The 20,685-nt window shown below is 40.9% G+C and overlaps 1 protein-coding gene across 2 annotated transcripts in view; it reads left to right on the plus strand.

The window, feature by feature from the left end:
• LOC116814877 (signal recognition particle subunit SRP54) overlaps positions 1-20,440 on the plus strand; it is an 82,092-nt gene extending 61,652 nt beyond the window's left edge. Inside the window, exons 3-5 of one of the 2 annotated variants that reach the window (XM_032762845.2) lie at positions 13,962-14,028; positions 16,665-16,762; positions 17,913-20,440. In XM_032762845.2, the coding sequence (XP_032618736.1) occupies positions 13,962-14,028; positions 16,665-16,762; positions 17,913-18,125 (378 nt within the window). In that variant the 3' untranslated portion in view covers positions 18,126-20,440. The remainder of the gene's footprint in view (positions 1-13,961; positions 14,029-16,664; positions 16,763-17,912) is intronic. The other variant, XM_075065516.1, reaches the window with a different exon arrangement.
• Positions 20,441-20,685: the final 245 nt, after the last annotated feature.

A 20,685-nucleotide genomic window follows, 5' to 3' on the forward strand; every position in this document is an offset into this window, starting at 1 on the left:
GGAAACTGTGGAGTTAATCCATAGTGGATTTGTAGCTTTGAGCTCTCTATTATTGGGCTGAAGCTTGTCTTCATTTGGGAAAGAGGAACATGAATATTGGCTGGAGTGAACATAGGATGGGATAAGCAACAAAAACATGTAAAGCATGCAACTTACTAAAATTACAGTATATTAAGTAAAAATGCTTTAAGTTTCTATTAACATGTTTAAGTAAAGGGCAGTTCTTATGCTTGCTCATATCCTATTTCTTTAAGGAATCTGTGGGGAGGACAGCATGAGTCACTCTGTACTGGCTAAGGAGGTCACAAATTTCTGCCTGTATTCAAGTATTATTGAGTCAGAGTTATCCCCAGCTACTCAATCTATCAAGGTCTTCCCCAGTGCAAATCTCTCATTTAAATATTTCAAACAGAGGATGAGTGATGGGACATTGTATGCAAGGTTAGGAATACAGGTGAACGGCCTTCCCCTATATAAAGTACAAAAAGTTTGTTTCCTTTTCAGTCCACTCCAGAAAGCCACTTCTTAGCACATGATCCAAAGCCTGTTGAAGTCAGTGAAAAGAGTCCCATTGAATTTAATGGGCTTTGGATAAGGCCTTTAAGAAAAGTGCAATAGCCAGTTCTTGATTCCTTTGAATAGCACTCTCCCACGTGTACTGTGCTGAGGGAAGGCACTGGAGAGCCAGCGGTAATGAGGGCAGAGGCTGCGACTACACTAGAAACTTCAAAGTGCTGCCCGCAGCAGTGCTTTGCAGTGGGAGTGTGGTCACGAGTGAGCGTTGGAGGGAGCTCCCAGTGCTCCTGGTAATCCACCTCCATGAGGGGAATAGCTGGGAGCCTGTCCACACTACTGCTTTTAAGTGCTCAAACTTGCTTCACTCGAGGTGACTTTTCACTCCCCTGAGCCAGCAAGTTAGAATGCTATAAAGTGTAAGTGAAGACAAGCCCAGAGGCACACCACTCTACAAACTGACACATTTTCAAAGTACATTCAAAGATGCATGATAGATGGAAATAGTATGAGTTGTTCCTCTTCTTGCTTCCTGGTTACAGATTTGTGTACACTAAGGAACATGAAGTGTGCCGAAGTTGAGATTGGTTGTCTCCCCACCCCCAAATTACTATGTAATCCTTAGTTTTTTAACTTTTTAAATTTAAAAGAATTCTGTGGCCTGTGGAGCACTATATCCTTTATTGTTCGCTCCTTTTTTTTCGTTTATGGAAGAAGCTTCATTATAACAACTTCAATTAAGGTAAACTAGATGAAGGGTTGCTATTATCTGCAGTATGTTTTATGTATCTCAAATGAGCTGAGGACCCACTAAGCCAAGCTGAGCTGTGATGTTTTGGCAAACAGCTGCTTTAAAAATGTTTTGTATTGTAGGATTTCTGTACGCACAAATAAATAGTCAATTTGCTGGGACCAGCATGTCTACAACTCATTATCCCAGTTGGGATACAAAAAACTATGTTGCAAATAATAGCAGCTTCTGGTCCAATTTACCTTATGGTACATTTAGTACTTTGGAAATTCTGCATCATAAAATTTTGGAACCCAGCTGGTGTTGGCATCTTTACAGCTCCTCTGTTGAGTTGAGGGAAACATTTTTTTATGTTGCAGAGAAATTATAATTAAGCCAAAACGCTTACTGAATGTTTTAGAACTAAACTGAGAATGACCACGTTCCCTTAGCTGACAAGCTTTAAGCTTAGATCTTCAAAGATTATCTGAAGAAATAGCCAAGTCTGAGTCAAAAAAACTGTATCAACCTTGTCTCTGTAATTACCCTTCCTACTCAAAACCCAGAACCGGTACTCCACCCTCGTCCTCCTTGACTTATCAGCCACCTTGACACCATCTACCATCCTCTTTTTTTCCTTGAAATATTGTCTTCTCTTGGCTTCTCTGACTCTGTTTTCTCCGGGTTCTTCTACCTCTCTAATTGCTTCTTCAGCTTGTTGTTTCCAGAGGATCCTCCATGTTCCCCCCCTCCAACTTAGTGTGGGTTCCACAGGACTCTCTCCTTGGTTCCCTTTTCTACTGCCTCTGCACCTTGTCTGTAGGTAATTTCATGAGTAAATTCAACTGCCACCTCTATGCTGATGACTTCCAGGCCTGCTGCCTTCTGTCCAAACTAAAATCTCTACCTGTCTCTGGCTTCTGTTCAGTGATGTCTAATCAGAATTTCATGCTCAACATGGCTAAACCAGAGCTCTGAGTCTTCCCTCAAGCCCGCTCTGCTACTTTATTTCTCAAACACTGTGGACTTGCACCTTTCTACGTCCTCATATTCAGACTGTCTAAATCTTGCTGATTTTTTTTTTCTGCATAACATCTCTAAGATATGGCATTTTCTGTCCATCTACACAGCTAAAACTCTTATCCAGGCTCACATCATCTCATGTCTTGTTTTACTACATCATCCTTTTCTCTGGCCTTGACAAATGCAATCTTGCTCTACCCATTCCGAATGCTTCTGCAAAGATCATTTTCCTAACTCATTGTTTGACCATGATGCCTCTGTTTTGTATCCCTCCACTGATTTTCCCTTATGTTTGATGCATACAGAAGCTGGGTTGTTTTTATTTTCAGGGCCCTTTGTGATGTTTCCTATCCTACCTGTTAACTATCATTCACTATCAAAATGTCAGCTCTTGCCTCCATCACCCATTTGTTAAATTTTCAAACAAGCACCTTTGTTTGTTCTCTCATGCTGCTGCTTATGCTAGGGAGGAGCTCCCCATAGAATCTGCAAAACTACCTCATTATCCTCCTCCAAAAATGTCTTGTTTTTGTTTGTTTCGTACAAAAGATCGAGTGGTTAGGCGGCTGATGTGCTCAGACCACTGTCTATCTTACTGACCAATATTGTCTCATTGTCTCCTTGTACTTCCTCATCTGTTTGCCTGTCTCTTGTTTGTATCTTGATTACAAGCTGTTTAGAGCAGAGACATTCTTTTTGTTCCGTGTTTGTACAGCACCTAGCACAGTGGGGTCCTAGTCCATCATTAGGGTTCCCAGGTGCTATTACAATACACATAGTACATAAATAATCTGTGAGTTGGTCAGTCAATAAAGTGAAAGCCAAGGCCATGCACTGAGTGCAAGAAGAAGCCAAAAATGAACTACCCCAAAATAATCATTGGTCTTAAAGATTTTTCAGTTCATGTGAGTGGGGTGGGGAACCTACACTATCTAAGTCCTTTACCAGAATCTTCAAGAAGTTTGTTTAAGTAAAACATTTTACGTTGTAAGCCAAGTAACACTGAAATTCTTTTGGAATGTATCAACAAAAATACAGTTCGCTTCCCATCCTTAGCAACAATATGTGTTGAGTCTTTCTTAGCTTTGCTTTGACTAAATGATGTTATGTATCAGAGGGGTAGCCATGTTAGTCTGGATCTGTAAAAGCAGCAAAGAATCCTGTGGCACCTTATAGACTCACCGACGTTTTGGAGCATGAGCTTTCGTGGGGTGAATACCCACTTGTCGGATGCATGTAGTGGAAATTTCGCAGGGGCAGGTGTATATATATGTAAGCAAGCTAGAGATAACGAGGTTAGTTCAGTCAGGAGGATGAGGCCCTGTTCTAGCAGCTGAGGTGTGAAAAACGAGGGAGAGAAACTGGTTTGTAGTTGGCAGGCCTTCACAGTCTTTGTTTAATCCTGAGCTGATGGTGTCAAATTGCAGATGAACTGAGCTCAGCAGTTTCTCTTTGAAGTCTGGTCCTGAAGTTGTTTGCTGCAGGATGGCCACCTTAAGGTCTGCTATATGTGGCCAGGGAAAGGATAAATGGACACAAATCAGATATTAGGAATGGCAATATACAAAAGCCTGTAGGAGAGCACTGCAACCTCCCTGGCCACACTATAGCAATCTTAAGGTGGCCATCCTGCAGCAAACAAACTTCAGGACCAGACTTCAAAGAGAAACTGCTGAGCTTCTGTCATTGCAATTTGACACCATCAGTTCAGGATTAAACAAAAGACTGTGAATGGCTAGCAACTACAAAACCAGTTTCTCCTCCTTGGTTTTCACACCTCAGCTGCTAGAGCAGGCCTCATCCTTCCTGACTGAACTAACCTCATTATCTCTAGCTTGCTTACATATATTATATGATACACAGCACCTGACCCTGGAAATTTCCACTACATGCATCCGACAAAGTGGGTATTCACCCACGAAAGCTCATGCTCCAAAACGTCTGTTAGTCTATAAGGTGCCACAGGACTCTTTGCTGCTTTTAAATGATGTTAGGCTTTTTGATAGTTCAAAGTTATGGTTATTAGTCCATTACAGTGTGTAGTTACACTAGATGTGTTGTTCCTGTTGTCATGACAGGTAACTTGCTGCCATGTTGTCTCTAGAAAATCTTAATGTGTGAAGTTTTCTTTCCTAAAAGAATAGGTGGGTCCACAATGTGTAGAGCTCTTATTAAATGTCCTTTTTGAGTCTTTTAGATACTAGGGCTAATACTTCTTCTAGTGAGTGAGCTTCTTTAAAAATAGAACTGTATACTACTATAGCTGAATCTTCCTTGGGATGTTTGTAAATTTTAATTTTAGTTGCACTTTCCTTCTCTGTCTGAATTTAGTTAGAGAGGGTATGTGTGTGTATTTAATGTTGCAAATCTTGTTTCATTTCTGTCTGTTAAGCACTAATTCCATCTTCTAATGCAATTTTTTTGATAAATTCCAGTAGAAGAACATAGTACTTTTCCACTCCCATTCTCCCAATCAAAGTATTGAGATTTCTTTGAGCATAGGGGGCTGAAATGCCCTGTCTGGATGCTTGTTAATAAGGCTTATTTTAAGTGTCATTTTTCCAGTATTACTCATAGATTCATAGACTTAAGGTCAGAAGGGACCGTTATGGTCATCTAGTCTGACCTCCTGCACAATGCAGGCCACAGAATCTCACCCACTCACTCCTGTAACAAACCCCTAACCTATGTCTGAATCACTGAAGTCCTCAAATCGTGGTTTAAAGACCTCAAGGTGCAGAGAATTCTCCAGCAAGTGACCCTCAATACATTTAAAGCTACTTCATAGTCAGAGTAAGAGTTTTATGTGGTAACTCTGTTCATCTAACTCTGAAGGGTCTCTATTAGCCACTTGCAAACTAGCTATTCTCTACATCCTAGTTTGTATTGTTTTTGGGAACTTTTGGCACCTTTGGAAAATCCTATCCATGTAAACTGAGTGAGCAAGTAAGAAGAAAGGAAAGCAGGATTATCCCGTGCGTGTGAGTCTCCTTGTTCCTAGTGTTTCACAGTGAAACACATCTTTCTCTTTTCCTGTTGAATTAGCACAGAATAGTTTCTCTTTTGTCTTTCTCCCTCCTTTGAGACAGTTGAAGGAACACTTTACCTTTTGGATTATGGGATACAGTGTTTCATATTAACTAGTTATGCTGGTTGTATTAAGGGCGCAGTTTGTAATCGAAGCAGGGACTCTGATAAAGAACTCTGTTTTTTCCTAGAATCTTCTTAAAACTTTTCATAGAGGTGGTCCTGACTTACTAAATCTGTTTAATTTTGCATTGTGGCAAGATCGTGGAAACTAGAAGATTATGTACATATCATTAAATTAAAAGTGCTATTAAATTATATCTGAATTTGCATTATTTCAATAGTATGTTTAAAAGAATTCTGCATTTGGTTTCTTACATTTCTGTTACTTTGAGAAGTTCAGTTCCTTTTGGTATTTTTAAATGTTAAAGTAATGCTTCGTGCCGCTTGCTCACTGCTAACCAGCAGCACTCTTAAAATGGTTTGTCCTCTGCACTGTGTGAATGCCTTTTTCACCTTATCACACATTGTTTATCTGTAGGGTTGTGCTGGTGCCAACCATTACTCCTGTTTATAGCAGCATCCTTTCCAGCACTCTTCCTGACTTCTCTGACTAAACAAGCACAAAAGTGACTGCCATTAAAATGACTGCCAACTGAGTGCTTAATTAAAAAGCATAGAGTGCTTTTGTGCAGCTAGGACAGCAGCCTTTTTGCTTATGCTTGTCACCATAGCAGAACACTTCCTATAACACCTGCTAAAAATACATTGTCTGGATTCTCGGTAGGCAGTCAATAGAATGATGCAGGTAGTGTGAAAACTGGTCTTGTATAAGCCAGAGGACCGTTCTGTCAGATAAGCACTAAAATCTGGTAATCTGCATACAAACACAAAATGTAATTGTGATCCTTTGTTTTAAAACCATAGAGATTATTTCTAAAACCTTTGATAGCTATATACATATTAAATAACATACAAAATAAGAATTTTCACACTTGTTTTAAACAGTACTTGTCAGGGTGGATTTGATTTAAATCAAATTTGATTTAAATCACTAGTCAGGAAGACTAGATTTAATTATGGATTTCTACATAAAAGTGCATTCTTGTATTAAGGTTATAACAACCAACATATTCTTCACAACTCAGATGTAGGTTTCATTTTTAGAAAGTACATACTATACATTTTTAAAGTGATTTATTTGAAAACTTTTCAGATTAGTTTTACAGCTATATCAGAAAATGAATGATTATTTGGTTATTTCAGGCCTGCACAACTTGTAAAGCAGCAAGGGCCACATTACTCCAAAGAAAATAGCTGAGGGCCGAAACCCCCCGGCCCCGCGGAAACACCGCCCCCCCGGACCTCCTGGTCCAGCGGAAACACCCTGCCCCAGCACCGCCCAGCCCTGTAGAAACAAACCCTCCTTCCCCAACAGCACCTCACCAAAACAGCTGTGGGCCAAAAAGGAAGATTGGGGGTGGGGAGGTGATACTTTGATTTTGAATCAACCAGAGGCTTCCAGCTGAAGAGGTGGCTGGGAGCCCTCAGGGTCAAATTAAAGGGCCCGGGGCTCCAGCGGCTGGGGGAACCTGGAGCTTTGTGGGGCTGGGGCAGGGATTTAAAGGGCTCAGAGCCCCTACTGCTGAGGGGAGCCCGAGCCCTTGAAATCCCAGTCCCAGCCCATCTGCTGGAGCCGCGGCCGGGATTCAAAGGGCTCTAGGCTGCCCGTGGCAGCGGGGAGACCTGAGCCCTCTAAACCTCAGCTGCGGCCAGGAATCTCTGTGGGCAGCCCAGAGCCCTATGAATCCCGGCCATGGCTGGGATTTAAAGGGCTCTGGGCTCCCTGCTCTGCCGGCAGCCCAGAGCCTTTGAATCTCATCTGCGGCAGCTTGGCTGCAGACAGGAACTGGTGCAGGCAGGGCAGGGGGTTCAGGGCTGGTGCGGGCAGGGGGCGCAACAGGGGTTGGCTGCGGGCAGCTGGTGCAGGTACAGGGGGTACAGCCCATCCTGTATGGTGAGTGCCTCCTCCTCCTCCCTCCCCCACCAGGGTAGCAGCAACAGCAGCAGCAGCCCAGGGCTCAGGGGCTATTTAAAGGGCTCGGGGCTCTCCTGTTTCTACCGCCCCAGTCCCATAAATAGCTGAGGGAGCCCGGGGGAAGCGATGTGTCTTCGGCGGCTATTTAAAGGACTGGAGCGGCAGAGGGAGCTGAAGCCCTGACCCTTTAAATAGCCCCTGGAGCCCCACACTACCTGAGGGCTCTGGGGGTATTTAAAGGGCCTGAGGCTCCCCTTCTTCTACCGCCCTAGCCCTTTAAATAGCCATGGGAACCCTGGGGAAGCAGTGGGGCTCCAGTGGCTATTTAAAGGGCCGGGACGGTAGAAGCAGTGGGAGTCCCGGACTTCTTAAATAGCTCCCAGAGCCCCACAGCCCTACCCTAGGGCTCAAGCAGTGGTGCTCTGGTGGCAATTTATAGGGCCTGGGGCTTGGGCATGGGGCCCTTAGGGGCAGGGCCCGATTCAGGGGAATTGGTTGAATTGGCCTAAAGCTGGTCCTGGCGGCTGGGATTTAAAGAGCTCTGCGCTCCCTGCCGCTGCGGGCAGCTCAGAGGCTTTTGAATCCCAGCCGCGGCTGGGATTTAAAGGGCTCTCGGCTCCCCGCGGCTGTGGGCAGCCTAGAGCCCTTTGATTCCCGGCCTCGGGCCACACAGTGAGCCTTCACAGGCCGCATGTTGTGCAGGCCTGGGTTATTTAATTTATGAAAGGTAATTGAAGCAGATAGTTCACCTTCTAATGACTTCATAAATATCTCCAATTCAACAGGTTAATCATTAATATTTGGAGGATTTTCTTGCCATGCTGTATTAGGAGGAGAACGTCACCAGACAGACACACACATTGTTTTATTTAACTAAAATAACAACGTTATGTATTCTGGTTTTTTCTTCAAAAACAAACATATGTTATAACAAAACAAGCATTTGAATTTAGTTAAGCATTCAGGTTTTTTAAAATCAAGTTTGTTTTTGTTAAAATGGTTTAACTAAAATTAGTTAAATTAAATATTTAAAAAAAATTAACACCAACTCAACATGAGAAACTTAAAATTTTGGCTTCTGCGGCTAACTCAGTCGTCTTCACCTTCATTTTCCTGTTTGTTCGTAATTTGGAAAAGAAAAACAAGCTTTCCTGCTTTTTCAGGTCCCAAACAATTTCTCAGTGTGGAATGAATTAGTCCAAAGGAAGAAAATATTATTTCGCAATGTTCAGCAGCAGTCAAAAAAGCAAATAGGATGTTAGGAATCATTGAAAAGGGGATAGAGAATAAGATAGCGAATATCGTATTGCCCTTATATAAAATCCATGGTACGGCCACGTCTTTGATAACTGCGTACAGGATATGGTCTCCTCATCTCAAAAAAGATATACTGCATTAAGAAAAGATTCAGAGAGGGCACTAAATGTTTAGGGGTTTGGAGCAAGGTCCCATATGAGGAGGATTAAAGGGCTAGGACTTTTCAGCTGTGGAAAAGAGGAGACTAAGGGGGTATATGATTAAGAGCAGGGGTAAGCAACCTATGGCATGCCGCGCCGAAGGCGCATCACGACTGATTTTTTCGCGTGCACTCGTCTCACTGCTGGGTTCTGGCACTGGTCCGGGGGGTCTGCATTACTTTCATTATTAAGTGAAGCTTCTTAACATTTTAAAAACCATATTTACTTTACATACAACATATATAACTAAACTATTTTGTTGACATATTATAAGACTTATAACAAAAGACTTTCTAAATGTTAAAATGTATTACTGACAATGACCTTAAATTTAGAAGTGAATAAATGAAACTCAGGTACACCACTTCTGAAAGGTTGCTGACCCTGGGATAGGGATGTGAAATCATGAGTGAGTGGAGAAAGTCATTAGAAAAGTTATTTACTTGTTCCACAATATAAGAACTAGGGGCCACAAATGAAATTAATGGCGGCAGGTTTAAAACAACACAGTGCACAGTCAACTTGGGACTCCTTGCCAGAGGAGGTTGTGAAGGCTTACAGTTACTATTAACAGGGTTTAAAAGAGAACTGGATACATTCATGGGAGGTTAAGTCTATTAATGGATATTAGCCAGGAAGGGTAAGGAATGGTGTCCCTAGCCTCTGTTTGTCAGAGGGTGGTGATGGATGTCAGGAGAGAGATCACTTGATCATTACCTGTTAGGTTCATCCTCTGGGGCACCTGGCATTGGCCACTGTCTGTGACAGATACTGGGATGGATGGACCTTTGGTCTGACCCAGTACAGCCGTTCTTTATGGTCTATGTCCTACACTGGCGAAGAAGCTACTGCTGTTAAGTGAGATTATCACTTCAACAGTCTCTTGAATCCAAGTGCATAAGTGACTTCCACCAGTTCACTGGTGTGACTTTCTTTTAAAACATCATCAGCAAACATATTTCTTGAATAGTTCACCCTTAGCTCTCAAGTTTATTCTAATTGGCATTATGGAGGGTTGATTGCTGGATGTCCATGTCAAAGCCTCTTCTTCAGCAGTTAAGATTTGACCCTGGTACGAGTATTGAGAATATTTGCAAGAAAATGAGCTCGAGATAGTACTGTACTTGTCCCATTAGTTAAATTACAAGCATCAAAAAAAAATGTCATTGCATATTTCTCTTTTTAAGATCTCAATCAGTTCCTTCCAAATTTCAACAGCATCAGCAATAAAACAGCTATTTCCCTGCATTTTGTTCAAGGCTACAGAAATAGGCTTCAGGGTACTCCACATGGGTTCAGCATTTCTCCTAAGCCCAATGCTGAGAACTTTTGGCTGTGACAGTGCCATCTGTTTTTTCACAGTTTTGTTCACAAACTGTCATCAGATTAGGTCAGGTCTTGATATAGTGCTCAAAACAGACTACCACTGAGTTCCATCGCACATCTTGTCGGAGAGTTAGTTTGGTTCCTCCCACTTTTTTCAGAGCTGCTTCTGCAAAGTGATTGTTATGGAAGTATTTTGCAGTTTCAACAACATTAGCCTTTATTTCTGGAACACTGAAGTTTTTGGCTAGGAGGTGCATCAAATGAGCATTGCAACCGTATGTTGTTAGCTTGGGACTCTTCTAAATTTCTTCTAATCTTGGATACATTTGCAGCATTGTCTGTGACCAACCTGCGTACTAGACATTTTGAATTTTTTTTTCAGTTTTGTTATAGCTTTTACTGCTACTTCTTGTCAGTATTCTGCTGTGTGTGCATTTTCTGATGTATCAATTATTTCTGTACTGGCTGCGGTTTGCTGCTCCAGGCCAATGGGGGCTGCGGGAAGCGATGGGCTGAGGGATGTACTGGCTGCCCAATGGGAGTCGCGATCAACTGGACCTGCGGATGTGGCAGGTAAACAAACTGGCCTGGCCCAGCCCGCCAGGGACTTTCCCTACACAAGCGGTATCCCAAATTTGGGAAACACTGCCATAGAGTAACAACTATATTTTTTGCTCCAACATGAGAATTCAAGAATAGTCTCCAGAAGGAAGACAAGCAGTCCTTAAGAAAGAATTATGAAATAAAAAAGTTTTTTCCAACCTGAAGATCCTGCATGTTCAGACGTGTTCCTTTCATCATCTTCACTGTAGCTTCCTCCTGAGAAGGAATGCTTCTCATGATGTTATTTCATTCGGGCAACCAGGCCTTGCATTTCTTTGTTGCACTGTTTGCATTTTACATGCATGCCTGTCTTACTCCCAGGTAAAGGAACTTCATTAAAATATTCCCAAACTGGGTCTCTTCTATGGCCTGCTGGTGTTATAGGTTTTCCCTTCTAGTGAGAGAATGGTATGGTAGATCTCAAATCAATGAAGACTACACTCTGAAAGACCTCAAGACTTCTGGAATATGCTTCTCAAACAGTTTCACTTTTGTTTCTACTGCCTGTCCTCGTGTCTCACATTTATCTCCAGACATCTTCTCCTTGTCCAGATCTATTCTGCCCCCAACAATCTTCTGTTCATTGAACTTTTTGAAACTTTGCACTTTTAGAGAGCGGTAAGGGATTGACTCTGTGTACACACATTTGCAGAGGGACAATGGGGTTGAGGTCTGTTATTTCTCACCTCTGTATGTTTATTTGTTTATTTTAAAAACATTTTTTGCTGTTAACAAGCATGTTATCTCTGGAGATACAAATCCACAGTTGGAGAACTGTAAAACCTAAGCATCTCTGATGTATCTTCTAGACTGAGCACAGAGTCTCATTGGGTAGATAGAAAGATTAACCTAAATAATTATACAGAAGCACCTGGAACCTCATAAGATTGGATCCCTAATCCATGAACTATTAGAACTCATTTACAAAACTTTTCTTAAACATTACATGAACATATTGTCTTATACTATAGAATTAGAATTTATAATCTCTATTCCATTATGAGATATCTTTGAACTATACTGTATCTTAGTTATAATAATCTTAGGTTTTTTCCCTCAAAGCATTTTATAAAAAAAATAAATCTAATTTAAACAAAAAACAATTAGTTTTTGTGTTTTGTTTTTTTGAAATCATTGAGTTATATCCACCCTGGTACTTGTCATGGCTTAAATAACTCCATCATTGTAAAATAGCATCTGAAAACCTTTGCTATTGCATGGATGTGCCAGTTGGGCTAAGTAATCCATCATCTATGTCAGGGGTGGACAAACTTTTTGGCCTGAGTGTCACGTTGGGGTTCCGAAACTATACGGAGGACTGGGTAGGGATGGCTATGCCTTCCCAAACAGCCTGGCCCCCGCCTGCTGTCCGCCCCCTCCCACTTCCTGCTCCCCTCAGAATCCCCAACCCATCCAACACCCCCTGCTCCTTGTCCCCTGACCACCCTGACCCCTATTCACACCCCTACCCCCTGACAGGTCCCCCAGGACTCTCATGCCTATCCAACTACTCCCTGTTCCCTGACTCCTCCTGGGGACCTCTTGCCCCTTATACGACCTCCCCGTCCCCTTACCATGCCACTCAGAGCACCAGGACTGGCAGCCACACTGCCACGCAGTCTAGAGCTCAAGGGTCAGGCAGGAGGGTCCCACAGGCTGGATGTGGCCCATGGGCTGCAGTTTGCCCACCTCTGATCTATGTAGTCTCTTTCGTGTGACGAGTGAAATTGTTGTATGCAAACTAGCTGTAGAGTAAGAGTGGTGGTTGGTTGAGTTATCTTTGTCACTATGGTCAAAGACTCTTGGCGTGGAAGAGACAAATGCCTTACTGTAGTTGAAAACCTGTGCTATTGCACGGGTGTAATCCATAAAGTCAAACTGGCTGAGAACTTAAACTGGATGATACAGACTGCAAACACCAGTGGTGATTGAACCTAGTCTTGTGAACAAAAGAGCTCTCAGCCAGTCTTGTGGCTGTTTCCATCACTTCATGCTGACTCAGCAGACATTTTAGGCTCCAAAGTGACAATTCTAGAATCTTATTTTATAGATAATGGTTCAGGTATGTCTCAGTACCATTTTGCTGGTACTTTCCAGCAGAAAGACTCCTCTACTGACAGTTTCTTATAAAAAACAAACAAACAAACAAAAACCTCATTTGAATTCAGAAGCTGGAGATTTTCAAAGTTTTTTCAGGCAAGCTCTATTATTTACAAGAAACATATATAATATGTCTTATATAATTAACTAGAATTCGTCTTTTCACAATGGTCAAGGTTTCTAGCCTTGCCATTAGAACTGGTTAGAAATTATTTTTGATTTTTCTCCATTCCCCTCTCCAACAAATTGTATGACCTAGAGGGATTCTCAACTTTTTTCAGCAGGTTAGAAACCTAGACAAAATGCCATGGGATCCCCATGTGCTCCTGAGGTTCTAGATAGTGACATCATCAGTGTGTTCTTTAGCCATTTTTTCCTGAGGCTGCAATATTTCCATTGATATGCATCTCTCCGTAATCATTCATGTGTTTGTTACTTCCAGAGTAGACTGCTGCTAATGCTGTTCTGTGCTCTTGAAGACCACTTGCTGGATCTTGTACTAACTGAAGCCAGTAGCTACCTGACTTTGCAATACAAACCACTTGAAGCATTTTTTAGACTGTATTAGATTATATACTTCTCGGTGCAATTCAAGGTGCTGACTTGGATCTATAAAACCTTATAAGATTTGAATCCTGCCTGACCTAGACTGCCTCTCTCCCAGGGACTATCTTGACAACTGACCTTCTAATGATCCTTATATATGAATGAAATGGAAATAGAAGCAGGGAATTCTGGTGGAGAGGACTCAGGAATTGTTTTCCTGGGTGGTCAGAACTCAAGACCTTCAGTATAGTGTGTAAGCCCATCTATTCATTTTCTCTGATGGAGTGGAGAGTTGAATTTCTTTTGAGGGGGAAGTAAGTATAAGCAATAAGACATACTTGTGCATGGACACCTAGAAATGGGTAGTTTTATGGTTTGTGCAGTGACATCAGGCTTTAAAGATCTGCAACCAGAATTAGTATAACTTTTTCTTAAAACCAAAACACCTGAGCTGAGCGTTGACAAACTGTTGGCAGAAAGACAAGGTGGCAGCTTTCTCTTCTGGATCTGTGCCCTTTTTAAGTTACTATACTTCAAGTATTATGTGCCACAATTTTATGGTCACAATGCTACTCTTATTAATTTTTTATCATTACAGACTACTCTTACCTGGGGACCCTACTTGTGGTTTCATATGCTAAGAGTTGCCACGTCAACCTTATCAGGTATTGGTTCATTTACTTTTTAAAGTAAACTACTCCAAAGAATATTAACTAGCTTTTTGAAAGCTTGTTACATGATGAGGTGTAACAACTGGTAGGTGACTTATTGGCCATTTGGAAAATTCCTCAAGTCTGCCACACATCTATATTTTGGTTGTGTACCTTTCCATCTCTGTTGAAAGAGATGTAATGAAAGAATAAACCAAAATCTCCCTCTTGCTAAATACTAATTTCCTCATCTGTGGCTTACTAAGGAAACATTTGTTCAGGCGAGTTGTGAGAAGTAATCAACCTGTCTTCCTGGGAAGAAATGTGCATGATCTGTCAGTTGTGTGTGGCACTGGTCACCAATTGGCTGACTTACAAAACCAAGCTAGAATCAAAGCTGCTTTAGACACTTACAGTTCATGAGCATTTAATTGATGTGACACATGTCCTGATTTGGTTCAATAGGGAAATATTTTGGTGTGCCACCAGACATATAAGAACTTCAATAGAAGGATATGTGTAAAATAGTGTTTTCGAATCAAAGGCCATTTGGTCTGTAAGTCTGTTTTCTGTAGAACTTACCGTCTGCAGCAGTGATGTCTATAAATCATTTGTGTGACTTGGCCTGAAAAGTACTTTGTAGAAGAGAGTCAGTATGCATAAGGTTTTAGTTCTTATCTTGAGATTCTGAATATTGTGTTTAAATATCTGTATTCACAGTATTTTTGAGATGTTGTCTGTTGGATTATCTAATACCTAGCTTCTCATTTGCTCTTCTTGGAGAGTGTTAAGCAACAAAGCTAACAAGTTTACATTATCTGGTAAGCTTATTTTCCTGAGGGGTCCTGCAGATTTGAGGTACCGTATATACTTGATCATAAGCCGGTTTGTTTATAAGCTGACACTGCACCCCCCACCCCAGATGGATAAGTAAAAATGAAAAAAAATTATGACCCATTCATAAGACGACCCTGTAATTCAGGGGTCAGCAATCTTTGGCTCCCAGGCCATTCAGGATAAACCGCTGATGGGCCAAGATGGTTTGAGCTTCCGCAGGCATGGAGGTAAATCTAAGTAAACAAAGTGTCCTGGCGTGCCAGCTGCTAACCCTGACAGGCTGGGACAGCAACTGGTGGGGAAATGCTTTTTGGAGGGGGGAGAAGCTGGGGTCAGGGGAGTAACCCCTGGGACCTCCACACTCTCCCGATTCCATCCCTTTCCACCTATCTGGGGCAGGCCAGGGGAGGATGTCTCTGGCCTGGCTTGGCCGGGCGGCGCGGCCATAGCTTGCCAGCCCCAGAGCTGCACTTGCTTCGGAGGCTGGGAGGAGACAAGTGTGGCCAGAAGCAGAGAGGCTCTGGCCCCACCTCTTCCCTTCTGGCTCTGCTGGCTGTGCTGCCTCTCCTTGCTCTCCCACCTCTCCCTTTCTATATCCATTCATAAGCCTACCCCCTTCTCTGGTGCTTCCCTTTTTTACTAAAAAAAATTTGGCTTATGAATGAGTATATACGGTACATTCTCCTTGGTTTTTCATCTTCCTTGCCCTCTAGGCCCTATAGTGCAGCATCATTTTGGCTAAGGAATTGCCATGAGCTCATCTATTCCACTCCTTTGTTAGAAGGGATGATCTTGAGTAAAATGATGCCCACTTAGCCCCTGGTGACTTAAACTGAGAGAACTGAAATCAAATCCCATTGATCTATGCAGCTGTGTGTAGCACACAGTGTTGTTAAAACACTGCTAGGCCAGAATCTACATTATGCCAATACATACATTCTATAGAACATTCTACATACGTGTGTGTGTGTACACACACACACTCTATATATTCTATATATATTCTGTCCTATTTGCTGGCTGTAAACATCACTCAGTACAAATACTTGTAATCTAGCCATTATTCTACATAGGCTTATTTTGTTCTGCTTTGGAATCTGTGTTAAAGCAAAAGTACTGAATTACAAAATTAAAAGTACTTCCTTTGCAGTCAAATTTTAACACTATTTGGTTCCTTTTATTAATTGTATGTGTAGCCTCCAGTTTTGTCATTAATTCGTGCATTTTTGACTAGTTACCCACAGTTATTGGTAACATTAAATGTGCTAATAAATTAAAATATATAAAGGTATTATATTTTAAACACACCAAATTAATTAAACAAGTTGATAAAGTGCGGTTCCACTCTGAAAATGAATGTAAAAATGGGCATTATGGGGTTCTGTTTCTATTTTCCATATTATATGTCCTCATTTGAAGATAATATACTTTTACTGTGGGCCCAGGAAGTTAAGCTGGATTCTTTCCTTCTCACACATTTTTGCAGGTTATAAAGATTCTGCTGACCTAACTCTGCCCTCTCTGACATTTATGCAACCGTGTGTGCAATCCCACTGAAAACAACGTGAAAGTGGAACTGACTTGAGCTTACTAAACAATATGCACAAGTAACAGAATCCATCTCTTTACCTAGCTAGGTTGGCTGTCCAGTGTGAACAGCAGTAAACAGTAAATACGTCACTAAATTGAGCAGTTATGACTGACTACACATGATCTTTTTAAGCAGCTGCTCTCTTTTGAAGTAGAACTGGTCTTAAAACTCTGAAAACAAAATCTAAGGAATTCAGGTAAAGACCCCTCTGTTTTATTTTTAGTGTGTGACTTCCTTGGGGAAAAGATTGCATCCGTTTTGGGCATAAGTACACCGAAATACCAGTATGCCATTGATGAGTATTACAGGATGAAGAAGGAGGTGTGTCTTTTTTTCTTTACTGTTAAGTTTGACAAAGTAAAAATTGCATTGTCTGTGGTGTTTACTAAAGAGAGCTCAATCCATTTGGCCTAAACCTCAGCCTTTTCTTTGAATCTTTCTTTTTAAAGAAGCTTTCTTCCCATATGCTTCCTCACCTTTAGACTCTTACCACTGGATTAGCAATTTCCAGACCTCTTAGTGAGTCCTAGTCACTGCTGTTCCTATTCCAGTCTCTTGCACAGTGCACTTTAAGGACAATTTGCAGATTGTGTGAGAGATGCATGTAGCTGTTATTGGACACTGAATGAATTCTTTAAAGGAATGGTGGAGGCTCAGTTTTTAAGGTGCCTTTTAAAATTGTTTCGTATAGTTATTGTAACTCCTGAAAGAACAGCCTAACGAACAGTGAAACAATTTATACTGAAGTCTTTCACTCACAATTACTGAAATATTAAGTAACTTGTCTTTTAATGTTTCTTACGGGTTTTTCATTTGTTTGTTTTTCAAGCTACTTAACTTGTCCCAACTTCCCTGCTTGTGTCCCCTTTCTTCCCCCTTTCCCATGATGTATCACAAAATTAATGGCTTGCACAAATGTCCTGTGTCTTTTGCATTGGCTCCTCTTAGAATATTTCTAGTATTTTAAAATGGTAAAACTTTTAATTCACAATGGCAAATTCCTGAAATTCTGAGGGTTGACATTCCAAAGCACATGGTGGGGGAAGACATTTTATAACCAAGTAATGACTTCTGTTTGCACATTGTTGTAAAATGTTGAAAATGCAAACCTTATTTTAAAGGTAATAGCCAGAAACATTACACATTATTGCTGTTGACAAATAATTGGCTTAAGTCAAAATGTATCTGTGTATATCTCCTTTGCATGTGTAGAGAAAGCTCAACTCTTCAACTTCATTTCTCAGAGTAGTGTGAAAGGTGATTCTGGAAAAAGTATTTCTGAATGATTACTGTGACTTGTAGCTGATGTTTGCTTTGGTGGTTATGGCTGAACTATCAATGAAAGCAAAATTTTTGTGAGTGCAAAGATATGCTTGGATGCCTGTAATTGAAACCCACGTATTCTTGCAGGAGGAGTTGTGAGGAGTACAGGTTGTGGAAAGTATTGTATTTTGTGGAATTTTTTTCTTAGGAGGAAGAGGAGGAGGAAGAAAACAAAATGTCAGAAGAGGCAGAGAGACGATATCAAGAACAGCAGAGCAAGCCACAAGATGAGACTACTGTCCAGACAGACCAACCAGAAGCAACAGCATGTAATGCATTTGTGAATCTCAATTTTGAAACTGAGGGAGATGGCCAATCTGTTGCAGAAAGTAAACAAGACTTAACTACTGTCCCTACTTAAAATATAAGGTTCTGCATAATGCCAAATTTTTTTAAATTGGCAGCAAAAGTGTGGGAAAAATCTTGTACTTTTTCAGTGGAATGTAACTCATTTAAAACTCTGGTCAGGAGAGAGCTAAATAATGTCCGTTCAGTCCACAACTATTGAATAAAGCCTAAGACACTGCCAAACTGACATTTCTGTTAAAATAAAAATGCTGGACAGCAAAAAAAAAATAGTTGAGTATAAATTAAATAGGCTAGACCTCATCTTTGTCTGCACAGTGTAGGTAAAGAATGTCTCTAATCTTTTCCCTGAACATCTGGTGCCTGTCTGACACTTGTGGATTGAAAATAGTGCTATTTTATACTTTTAAAAACATTTTGTATTTATAAAATAAAATCCTTATTGAAAATTAGCTCTCTATGAATAGACTGTCTGACTAATTAGAACTGATTTCCCATAGTGGCTTCACAAGGCACCTTAGTGACATCCAGGTTCACAATAATATCCTTATTTATTGTCACCATTTTATGTATTTATTTAGACATGAGCTTTAACCTAATGGTGTCTGAGTGCCTGTTGAAACAAGTTCCTCTTTTAAAAGGTCATTGTAAGCACTATTTAGAACTTGCTCAGCTAAAGCTACATCAGTTGTGGAGGTTATTGCTCAGACAAATTCTGTTGTCTAGCAAAGAACAGTATGAGCATCAGCTGTGTGAAGCACATTCTCACTCCATTTATGAGAGACACTTCTCCTAGTCAGTTGAATACTGTATATAGTTTCAGTAGGTTCTAGGAAGTAAATTGAAATTGGATTCCTAGGCTTGAATTAAACATACCAATTGTCAACATTTTAAAGACATCTGTAGTTAAAAGTGTGCTGTTTGACTGTGTGGTCTGCTCTATAGAGCATTTGTATGATTCTGTAAAGTCTCCATATTGTTGCCTGAATGGAATATTTCTGTATCTCATGCAAAAATATTGTATTTGGTTGCAGGTGAGGAGTTTGCAGCTTTCCCCCCATATTTAAAAATGAACTAAAGAAATACAGGTTAAATTTCAGTATTGGAAATTGCTTCCTTAAGAAAGATTCTGTTAGCTCTAAAGAACTAATCAAAATTACTTTGAATTCAGTTGGAATTTCTTTTAAAATCTATTTCACTGAAATTAAGACTAAGCCTTCTAAAACGTTAGTTATCTGCATTTTTATATTGGAAACAAACTCTCTTATCCACGGGAAGACACCGCTCAGAGGCCATTGTAAACCAGGCCCAAATAATGAGTAGAGGAAGAAGAGTTAACTAAAGTAAAAAGCAGCTCGCTCTTCTAACGTGCAAAAGAGAAATAGTTTATTTCAGGGCACTCATACCTGAGCTCTCTAGGTAAGGAAGGAAGTAACTGGAGTATACCCTAAGTTCTTGCAGTGCTTAATGGTGGTAGGTAAATACAATAGTGTATAGCTTCTTCACCACCAACATACATCATGTGAGTAATAATTTCAAAAGAAAATCTTACTATCTTTAGGTGAAATTTCTAAAGTTTAAGAAAACATTAGAAATCTTGAGTGAGATTCTTCGGCCGTACAGCCCACAAGGGGAAAAGTTACTACCTTAAGGGCTTCCTGATTCTGGGTACTTGAGGGGACTGCCTGACCTATGACAATCCTCCTGGGCTGTGGCACTACCAAGAATGCCTATAGCACTCTGAGCATGCCTTCTGTGCCCCTACACAGGGACTTGTTTAGGATCCACTGCAGAGCTACATCGGGTAGCTTTGTACTGTGCTTGTGCTGAGGGAATTCTTGCTCTGCCAAGTATGGGTCTCGTCTAGTCTCTTCATAGCGCTTCAGCAGCTATCTTAATCAACTGTCCTCTTTGCTTTGATGCTGTCCTTTTGCCTCTTTCAGCTTCTGATGAACATCTGCAAGAGGTAGCTTGAGTCTATTATGAGTGAATCAAAGAGCACATTGGTAATAGATGAACTACTTAGAGCCTACGTTGTCTAAAATTGGTATCTGTTCAGGGCAACAGACAACAGTAACTTATGAATAAAATCTTTATTAATGGAGAGAAAGATGTTTAGCTTTTTCTGCTAGAAATTTATCAACTGTGACTGCACTATAGTCTAGTTTCTTGTACTTTCTGTTGCAGTGAGCAAGGAACGCTTGCTGTCCTGGCGTTAAAGTTCTTTGTATAAAATGTGTTACTCACTGTGCCTTAATACTTAATCCTTCCTTCAGTTTATGCAAAATGTATGAAAGTGGTTACTTTAACATTTGCTGTAAATGCATAATATTACTGGTTATTTTATATTTAATATAATTTTGAACTTTACCTTGGCTCTGTTTTTCTTTCATAATGTAGATCTGGCCCCTTTGTAGTTGTGTGCATAGATCCGGGGTGCTTAAGTTACTCGGTGCTTTCAAGAATAAGGGTACGTCTACACTGCACGATTATTTCGAAGTAGTTTAAACCGATATTACAAAACCGATGTTATAAAATCGGTTTTGCGCGTCCACAGTGCGATCACAAAATCGATTGCTTGCGTCCATGGTCCAAGGCTACCATCGATTTAAGGA

Source organism: Chelonoidis abingdonii, chromosome 4, assembly GCF_003597395.2.
Source record: "Chelonoidis abingdonii isolate Lonesome George chromosome 4, CheloAbing_2.0, whole genome shotgun sequence".
Lineage (NCBI taxonomy): Eukaryota > Metazoa > Chordata > Testudines > Testudinidae > Chelonoidis > Chelonoidis abingdonii.